This window comes from Cryptomeria japonica, chromosome 3 (genome assembly GCF_030272615.1).
Source record: "Cryptomeria japonica chromosome 3, Sugi_1.0, whole genome shotgun sequence".
NCBI lineage: Eukaryota > Viridiplantae > Streptophyta > Pinopsida > Cupressales > Cupressaceae > Cryptomeria > Cryptomeria japonica.
Window position 1 is genome coordinate 805013053 of NC_081407.1, and position 9937 is coordinate 805022989.

General features: G+C 34.8%; 1 protein-coding gene across 1 annotated transcript; it reads right to left on the reverse strand.

Annotated features, from left to right (window-relative positions):
• Positions 1 to 627: 627 nt before the first annotated feature.
• LOC131054342 (protein indeterminate-domain 14) lies at positions 628 to 3585 on the reverse strand. Its single transcript, XM_057988827.2, has 3 exons — positions 2551 to 3585; positions 1730 to 2129; positions 628 to 1538 (listed from the first exon to the last, which is right to left on the reverse strand). The coding sequence occupies exons 1-3, from the start codon at positions 2705 to 2707 to the stop codon at positions 1043 to 1045; spliced, it is 1053 nt and encodes a 350-aa protein (XP_057844810.2). The 5' UTR covers positions 2708 to 3585; the 3' UTR covers positions 628 to 1042.
• Positions 3586 to 9937: the final 6352 nt, after the last annotated feature.

Here is a 9937-nt window from a genome sequence, read left to right on the forward strand (position 1 = left end):
TATAGCCTTTATCACGAGTGCAGTTATGGAAAGAAGTTTTCACAAATTATTTCTAATCTTTTCACTATGAATAATTTGATTAAATGGAATATTTGAGTTATAGGCGATTAAGAACTGCCATGGAATTTTCTTAGCTAATCATTCAAATTGTATTTAGGTTTAGTTTCAATTGGTCAAAGCTAGAAAGCTATAGATTTAGAAAGAAAAAGTTGGATAGTATGAATCCCTCTTTGAAAATTGAGGAAGTAAATACATGGAATTTTAGAGAGTAAAATATTAGGGGAAGTAATTACATAAGATAGTCAAATGCCTTAGAAATATAGAGTTTATATTTTAATCCATTTCTATTTCAATCAAGTTAAACGATTTGTGGATTCTCAAAATTTCCAAATGTTCTTAGCAATAAAAGTTCAAACATTTTACAGATACAAGAGTAATAAAAATGAGTATGAAGTCTTAAATCATTTTACCATATATTACTATCGGTGTTACCATTGCATCTCTATTTAGTACAAGTCTCTCTCAAATTATAGAACTCAACCTAGATGGTAAATAGATTAATTGAGAATCAAGACTAGTCCTTGAGTAAAAGGGCTGATAGAATTAGTCAAATAAGCTTGTATTCTGTTGTGAATTTGATTTCAATTGAAAGAAAAGTGAAAAAAATGGTTGAAAATATACATATGTAGACCAGTGGCTACTGAAATGTAGATAGACAGGTTGAATGAAATGAGTTAGTTTCTGCATAATTGTACCTCATGATTGTTGTTAACAATGGACTAATTCCTACTTTAAGGAGAAATTCAACCACCTATACATTTATCATGACATAAAATTACAATACCAATTAATGGGAGCACTAGCTGTTCACGTTCAGCAGTACTAATGGAAGCATCATGCCCACTCTCCACTCTCCCTTTTGAGATACAGACACAAGTTTCTTGAAATTTGAATATCATGCTCATTTTTTACTCATGTTTCTTCAAACATTTCTCATGATTTCCAGTACCATTGCTTTCTGTTCCTATCAGGCTTACTGCTTTTAATTGTGGCTTCTTTTAATAGCCATGCAGGGCCCAATGGAGAGCTGCAACCAAGCACCATTTTGGGGCATGTCTTCTTCTTCAACAGTTGGGGAGGTAATATTACCATATGTGGTTTCCAAGGCTATATCTTGTTTCTGCTTCGACCTCGGCTCAGTTCTAGGTATTCTTATATAATCTTTTATTATTCCACCAATGTGTCCATTCCTAACCCTTGTCACTGTTGCTTCTGACTCGTAGGATTGGAATCCAGGAGAAACAAATTGAAGTTCTCTCTTCTCCATATTAGCCATATTAACCATATCTTGATGCTCATCCAATTTATTAGAATAAAAATGTTTACCTATAGATGAAAAACCAGATGAGTTCAGAGTTTCATTGCAAATTCTTGTTCTTGCTTTTAAGGCAAGAAGGCTTGGAGGATCGATACATCCAAAACTTGCTCTCTTTTTGGCTGCCTCACAATGATCTTGATGTGAAATGAAGCTCTCCACTCTACATCATAAAGAATTACAAACAAAACCAGTGAATCTAGAGACAAACAATCAAAAGAACAAAGATCGAGAAGAAGCATACAACAACCAATTCAGCTTAGGATTGCATCAGGTTGGTTCTTGGTTTGCTTTAATTGCTACCAATCTATCAATTTAGATTTGATAATGTAATAATTTAGCAATATTACGTACCTTGAGAAAACTCTACCACAATCACATAGATGCCCTCTGGTTCCACAAGTCTTGAGGTGAGCTTTATAGTCAGACTGAACCGCATATCCCTTGGAGCACTTTTCACACTTCCATTGCTTCTCAATGCTGTGTTTTCTCAGAAAGTGTTTCTTGATACCAACCAGATCTCCAAGAGCATGACAAGGATCGTTGTGTAGGCATGTTGGGTGAGGGCACACGTACACACGCTTGCGAGCTTCAGAAGTACTCTTTTTCAGAAGTTTCCATGGAACCTTGTGGCTGCGTCTGTGCATCTGCAGATTTTGATCTCTCTGGAAGCCCTGGTTGCATATCTCACAAACAAATTTGTCTGATTCCATTAAAGTTTTGGGGGACAATGCCACCACCTCTGCATCCGGATCTGTGCATTATAAAAGCAATTCGCCACAATCAATATGAAAACCTTACATGAAATTCTCACATCAGGATCCTAAAACAACTTAGATTTTGAGTATGTAGCATCAAACATTTAGAATAATATTCTATGATCTATGATCTATTCTTTTCTTTAACTCTAATTCATTTTGACAAAGATTATAGAATATTGATTTGAAACATTGATGATAAGAAAGAATTGTATTATCAAAATCAAACTTTTTAATATAATATTCTATGATCTATGATCTATTCTCCGTTTTAACTCTAATTCATTTTGACAAAGATTATAAAATATGATCTGAAACATTGATGATAAAATGTTCAAAATCAAAAAAAATTAATATATTGCATGTATAATCAACCTAGACACAAAATAAGAGATTTTGTAAGGTGGTCATTCTTACCAGGTGTTCCTGCAGGACGACGTTTTCTATTGTTGTTGATGTTGATATCGGAGGAAGGCTGAAGATGAGGCAGAAATCTAAACCCTGGAATGCCTTGAAGATCAAGAGACTCGGAGCTACTAGAATCAGCAGTACTTGGAGGCAATAAATCCGTCATATTTAACAAACACCAACCACTTCAATAGACTGTTAGAACTGATAAGCCAAAATTTGTTGATGAAAGATTTTGTGTTGTCCACAAAGATCTTTTAACTATTGATACCACAACATGGCTCTTTAGACATCCTCTCTAATTATATTTGATATCCTTGAAGACAACCCCAATAGAGTTGCTTGGCCATTAAGATTAGCTCATCTGAAGCTTTCTATAGATACTAAGAGAGATTGAATAATCAAGTGACACCCAAGAGAAACCCACAGCATAAGAACTATTGATTTTATATCTCAATCTGCTGGCCTTCCTTTACCTAGTAGGAATCAACCTCGACGGATTACAATCCGACGTTGTAGATTTTTATCCAAACAGAGAAACCCAAGTTCCTGACAGGCAGAAGGGCAGGCCAATATGTATGTACTTTTTACAGATTTTATCATCCTCCCCAATAACCGATTGGTGTTCTGGCGGCCAAGATTTTAAACTTGAGTCAATTCTCTCCGACCCTAATGCCTTATAACTTGTTCTTTGCCCCTCCGTTCGACTGCACCATTAAACCCTAAATCTGGGGCTGCGGGTCTGTAGAAATTTTGTTTCCCACACAAAACCATTTGTTACACCATTGCAATTCCCATGCCGACAAACCCATCGTTTCACAAAGAAATGACGGGACAAAAAGCAGCTTGAACGACGACAAAAGCATTCTCCTAAATGACCAATGCACGTGTGCAGATCAATTTAAAAGAACAGACAACAGCCTTCGAGATTCGACACTCTTTCCCACAAAACTGAATCGATCAAACAACATGGAGCATGATTAATTTTATCAGATTGTTACAATCTAACTTTATTATTTAGTTGTTTTCGTGTTTTTTTATCAATCTCACATCATATTTTATGATTCATCATCAAGATATTAAATAGATCAATCTTAAAATATGATGGATCATCAAGATATTAAAATAGATTTCGCTCAAATAAGCAAAAAAAAATCGAATTTTGTCAAAAAAGGGTTGAGTGTTAGAAGAGTAACCCTAAGATGGTCTAGGTCGAACTGGCCCGTACATAGATCTCTTGCCCAGGACGTCAACTTCACATACGGGTTGCTCAGACAAATTTGCTTTATGCTCATATGGGTTCTGCAGGGGCGTAAGATTTTATTCCATCTTCCGAATACAAACAAAATTCCCACGCAGACCCTTTCATTTTTTACTTGGATTCCATGAACAAAGTTATGTACGTTTTCGATATGAGTGTGAATCCCCACCAGTTTTGGGGGACCATTCCAGTCGTGCACTTACTGTTTCAGTGGGTTCCAATTTCCAACTTCCATCTTCAAGCCCACTTTTTTCTGACTCTCCTTCCTCTTTCCAAAAGAGATTTTTGTGATTTTACGCCTTCCTTGTCCCGCATGGATTTGACTTTACGGAGAATTGAGAGATGGGGAAAGATATGTTTATGGAATATATGTTAGAAGCACTAGAGTTAGCAGACGATACGCTTCTATCGTCCCAAAGATTTTGATTCCTGATCAAATGTACGTGGGTATGCGGTGGACATTAATATGGTTTCTTTAATCCTCTTCTTCCTTTGAGTAACATTATCAGCTTTGACGACTTTCTTTCTGTGTCGTATAAGGACAAATGCTTTACAAATAATATCACTTTTCAATTCACGTGCATTGCTTTATAAACACATCATATAAGACTACTCTTGGTAAAAGATTTAAAGTTTCAAGAAAAAACTGGTGTAAATCAAATAAACACTAACCATTCGATTTTACTAATTGGAGGAATTTAGGTTTTGAAGACCATATGAATCAAATAGAATGAAGCTCTAGGATACGACTTGGCTAGGTTTTGATTTGATCTTGTACTTACTATTCTGATCTAATATCTATGGTTTTGTACTTTTTTCCATAGCCTTAATCTCTATTCTTTTGGTCTTCAAAAAAAAAACTCTCTCTCGCGCTCTTGAAAATAAGCATCGTTAGGGTTTTGTGGTAGAATAGAAAGGTCTTTTCTCATTGTCAAATTTAATGATTAATCTAACAATTTTATTAATAGATTCAAGGTATTTCAAGAAGAGCTATAAATGTATATATTGTAATTGTGATCTCCAATGTTAATGTAATGTTCTCAAACCTTATAGTAATTGAATAATTAGATGTTCTAATTTATGATGGATAGATCTAAAATGAACAAGGCTTTGTCATTTATGCAATATCTTAATGTCATTATTTTGAGTAGTTTGTGCTTGTGTGAATAGGTATTGATTAGTTGAAAGTGGGTTGGCTTGGACCTATATTAAATTTACATTTGATGTTTTTATGATCAAAACTATATGTGTGATTCAAAACCAAATTTATAACTAACCATAGCTTTCAACTAGATAAAGCAATAATAATTGTATAATTTACTTTCATATCATTAGGGATAGGGACTCAAGATCAAATAAATTTCATGCTTTATGCGAGTTTAAATATATAAGTACCATGTTTGGAGAATAGTTTATGGAATTTAGGATAAAGGGTCAAACTAAGTCAAAAGAAGTAGGAAAAAATGCCAAGGATTTACTTTTCATCCTCATATTTTGTTTCAACATTCCCTTGCATATGAACTATTGTGAATCATGCATGTCAAAGTACACAAGAAATCAATATGAAAGTGAATGACAAGCACCTGCAAAAATGATATGGATATTAATAGTGATTAAACTTCTCCTTATAGTAAATTATATCTTGGAATCTACAAACATAAAACTTCACGAGTAGCATTTGATAGAAATGTTAAATAGGAATGGATAACTACTTAATAATATCAATATTTAAATAAATATTTCTTCATAGAGAGAGATATTGGGCTACAAAAGAACCACTATAACTAAAATTAAAGTATTGTAAGGTTTGAAATGAGACCACAATAAATTTAGTGATATTATACACCCCCTCCAATTGCTTGCATGTGAATGATGTGATAAAATGGTGAAGAAGAGAAAGAGTAGCATGTAAAGTTATTGTAGACACCTAAAATTAATTAAATTAATATTTAATTATTTTATTAATTATGCTAGCCATTTATTCTTCTTGAAATTAGTTTAATTATATTTAATTAATTTAGCCTTCCCAGCCATTTAATTAATTTATCAATTAATTATATAATACCTCATTCCTCTAAAATTTGCTTTAATTCCTAGCCTTAGCCAAATTCTTCAATGTTTATGATAATCCCAATAAATTAATTAATTTACAGTTAAATAGATAACATATTGATTCCTTCAAATCCTCCTATTAATCCCCTTCATCAAGATAATTAATCAAATCCCAATATTCATGATCATTTTCCTTAACTTAAAATTCCCTCTTCTTCCTCTCTATCACATCCTTCATCTTTTCCCACTTGCACTCTAATCCCTCATTATCTAATCTAATCACCCTGACCACTAATTTTCTCATTCCTAATCTCCAAGATTAGGAATGAATATACTGTATGTCATAAATGACATCTCCACTTCTTCACGCAACTTTAAATGCCATCCACTTTTGTCTACCCAAGGAATTTTAATTTTTTTTATCCTCCTTGGATAATCATCTTCCCAAGGAATATTTAATTCCTTATTCCTCTTCCCTATGTACTTTGTCTCTCTTCCTCATGTCCTTGTGGACTGTGGAGACAAAGAAAGCCTTTATGACAAATCTCTTGAGCCTCCACTTGTCCCATCTAAGCCACCTCATATTCTCAAACTCAATCTTAACCATCCATTTTAAATTCAAAAAACTATAAATTGGAGTCTCCTCCCTTCCCAAATCATCCAATTCATTTTACATCCTTATGCTGCACATTTGACCACTAATTCCATCATTCATAATATCATTATGCCAAAATTTCCTCTAAAAATCCATTATCATTTGAACAAATCATCCCTTACATTCATCCAAGCTTTTATTGTATTATTGGAGAGCATCCGCATATAATCTTACATGAGCAAATCAAATGGACAAGGGTTCATCCATTTCAAGCTCAATCCATGAGGCATGAAGGTATATATTTATGTTTTGCATTTAGTTGATTTTTTACGTGTTTAGCTCACATCTTACTTTTCATAGCCTTCATTTTGGCATGCCTAGTGGGACCTACCATGGTATTTTCTTAGCGATCTTTCCTCCCAGTATGTTACACCTATGAGAGGGAATGACTCAAAGTGTTTCTCAATTTGAGTTTCTATATAAAAGGGTATCAAGTGAAAACATGTCCAAATGGTCCATATGGCCAAAGTGCAATCTGAATTCAAGTCTTCTAATAAGGGCTGTCAGAGATTTTAGTAGCTTTCTTTGTGAATCTTTATGTGACTATTTTCCTCGAAGATTGACTAGAAACCATTGTATTCAGAAGCCCAAATCTTATATTTGATAATTTAGGGTGTGGGGATCGTACCATGAAGATACCCCTCATTGTGAGATGGAAATGTTGATAATAGGGCAACAACAATGCAATAAAACTAAGAGAAGGGGGGGTGAATCAGTTTTTGCCAAACTCAACCAGATTAACAATAATAGCAAAGATAAACACCACATCAACAATACACAAAACACATGGATTTTTGACATGGAAAACTCGATTAAGGGAAAAACCATGGTGGGAACCTACCCACAAAAAGATGATACTCTGCAGTAGTATGTGTAAATATTACAATGGGGAATGCACTTGCATTCAGGCACATTGCCTAGAGCTCACTACTCAAAAAAAAGAAGGGCTACAACCCCGAGGAAGACTCACTACCTTACAAAGATTAGGCAATGATTCAGATTACATTAACCAAAAGAATAGCATCTCCAAATGCCTGATTATAGTTCTGATTAAGCACACTGTCTGCACAACAACTCTTCTTTTCTCTTCCACACTTCTGAATGATAAATTCACTTGTTTGCAGATACAATATACTCTCAAATCATAAAACACTCACAGACACTTGCAGACACACAACTGACATGATTACAATAACACAAAGAATACCACTGGACCTATAAAATCTTCATTAACGTGCACCAAGATCAATGCGGACCATCAAAACATATAGAACACGATCAGAGAAAATCAACAAGCAACATGAATTCCACCGCAATCACCGCAACAACTCAGATAATAAGATTCATCATTATTGCATCACAGTAGCTCAGGAAAACCAAGTAACAAATCGAAAGATACGCTTGCGAAGTTCCAAATCATGAACCATCCAATTAGAGGACACACATTAATGTCCCAAACAATCTCCAAAATCCACAACTCGATATAATCATTTTAGAGCAATATGGATCAAATACTACAACTCTGCAACATAGAACACTGAAAAACCAGTTCGCATACTGGACCACATAACTTGACCAAATCAACTCATAGAATCATGAAAATCATGCTGAATCAACTATAGATAAGTATCTCAAAACCCAATAAACTGCATCAGCACATCTACAATAGATCACCAAACCAACTCTTTGAAGTACGCTAGTTCTCTAGAACATAGGAATATGTTGACATCAATGATAACAACATATCCCAATAGCTCTAATATCCAAAAAACTCACTCATTGGCATTGATGGAAATACATGAATGTGAAAAAATATCAATGCAAAGAAGGAAATCAACAACCAACAATCTCCCCCTAAGATCATAAGGATCAAGACAGACAACTCAAAAATATTTCAAGGTTTTTCACATGCTCTTCTCCCCCTTTGAAAACAATGCCAAAGACACATACTATTGTTAATTGACATTCATCCAGGTTATAGGTGTTGTCATTGATCGCAACACACTTCATGGGATATCCAAAAATCAAGGTACCGATATTCAGGGAACCGACAAGCATGTAACCGACAAACTTGGAACCGATATTCTAAGGCTGATGCAGGAGTTTGATCCGGCAAACGTGGAAGCGGAAACAGTCATATAGATTTATGTTTATATTTTATCTAGGCCGACATGTCTCTTATCTTTTGGTATATGATTGTAATACGACATAAGGCATTTATGTTTATACATGTAAATGGGTATATAAGTCAGTCTGGTTAGGTCATTTTGGATATACAGCGATGCGATAGGTTATGTGATGTTATGTGAGAGAGATCTTGATTGACAGAATGCAAATGTAAACATTTGTAGTCGGTCTTGGGTATTTTTCTAGAGTATAGGAGAGCGATCTAAGTTACAAGTAAGGGAGGTTCAGTATAACTGGTACAGACAATGCTTTAACCAGAACTCATCCAGCATGTCAACTGCACATTTCAGAGTTCAAATTTTGTTTGTAATTCAGTATTTCTTATCTGTAGTCAACAAGGTTCCTTTGTAATGTGCAGTGTGCTCTAGGCAGTGTGCCTTCTTGCATGTGCAGGCCCCTCTTGTAATATTTATTCAGTTGGCCAATGGATAGATATTGTGGGTCACCAATCCCACCATGGTTTTTCCTCTTTGAGGTTTTCCACATATAAATCTTTGTGTTATGGTGTTGATTCTTGTGGTTGCATTGCTATTACTTTTTGTTACTTTCTTTTATGCATATCGGTTAATAAGTAGATTTGTTAATAAGGTGAAAAATAATCTAACCGACAAAACACTTATTCACCCCCCCCTCTCAGTGTTCTTAGATCCCAACAATTGGTATCAGAGCTTGGTGCCTCAGAATAAGTCTAACAACTTAAGGAAGATCCTGAATCCGGAATCCATGGAGATGAGTATAGAGAAGGAACTTGAAGTAGCACTTGAAGACTATGATGTTGAAAGGTTGAAGAACTTGAAGCTGCAAGATGAGTTGAATTCTGCAAAGGAATTCATCCTTACCCTACAAGAGAGATTATCATATACTCAAGCTAAAAGGAAGGAACTCTTACAAAGTCTGGATGATGAAGAGAAGAATGCCCTTAAGGAATTATGTCAAAAGCTAAGTCAGGAGAATGGTATCATGAAGAGTGAAATTCAAGCCATGACCATGAGGATCTCCAGGGAGATTGAAGACCAAAAGAATAATGAAGAAAATCTTTCTATATCTCTGAAAGATAGATCTGAGGAATGTATTAGGTTGGTGCATGAGAATGATGTGTTGAGAACTCAATTGGTGCAATCATAGAACAATGAGCAAGAGTTGGAAAGAATGGTGGCAGTCCTAAGAAGTGATCTGGATGCTGCAAATGAATACAAAGAAAAGTTCAGGGTCAGTTCTGCAAAGATTAATGAATTACTGAT

Bases quoted from the DNA above. Each gene is read 5' to 3' on its own strand.
- LOC131054342 (XM_057988827.2), bottom strand. From the start codon at position 2,707: ATGACGGATTTATTGCCTCCAAGTACTGCTGATTCTAGTAGCTCCGAG. The intron at 2,130-2,550 runs GTAAGAATGACC...TATAATGCACAG, and splicing joins TCGTCCTGCAGGAACACCTG to ATCCGGATGCAGAGGTGGTG. The intron at 1,539-1,729 runs GTACGTAATATT...TTTATGATGTAG, and splicing joins TGTGGTAGAGTTTTCTCAAG to AGTGGAGAGCTTCATTTCAC.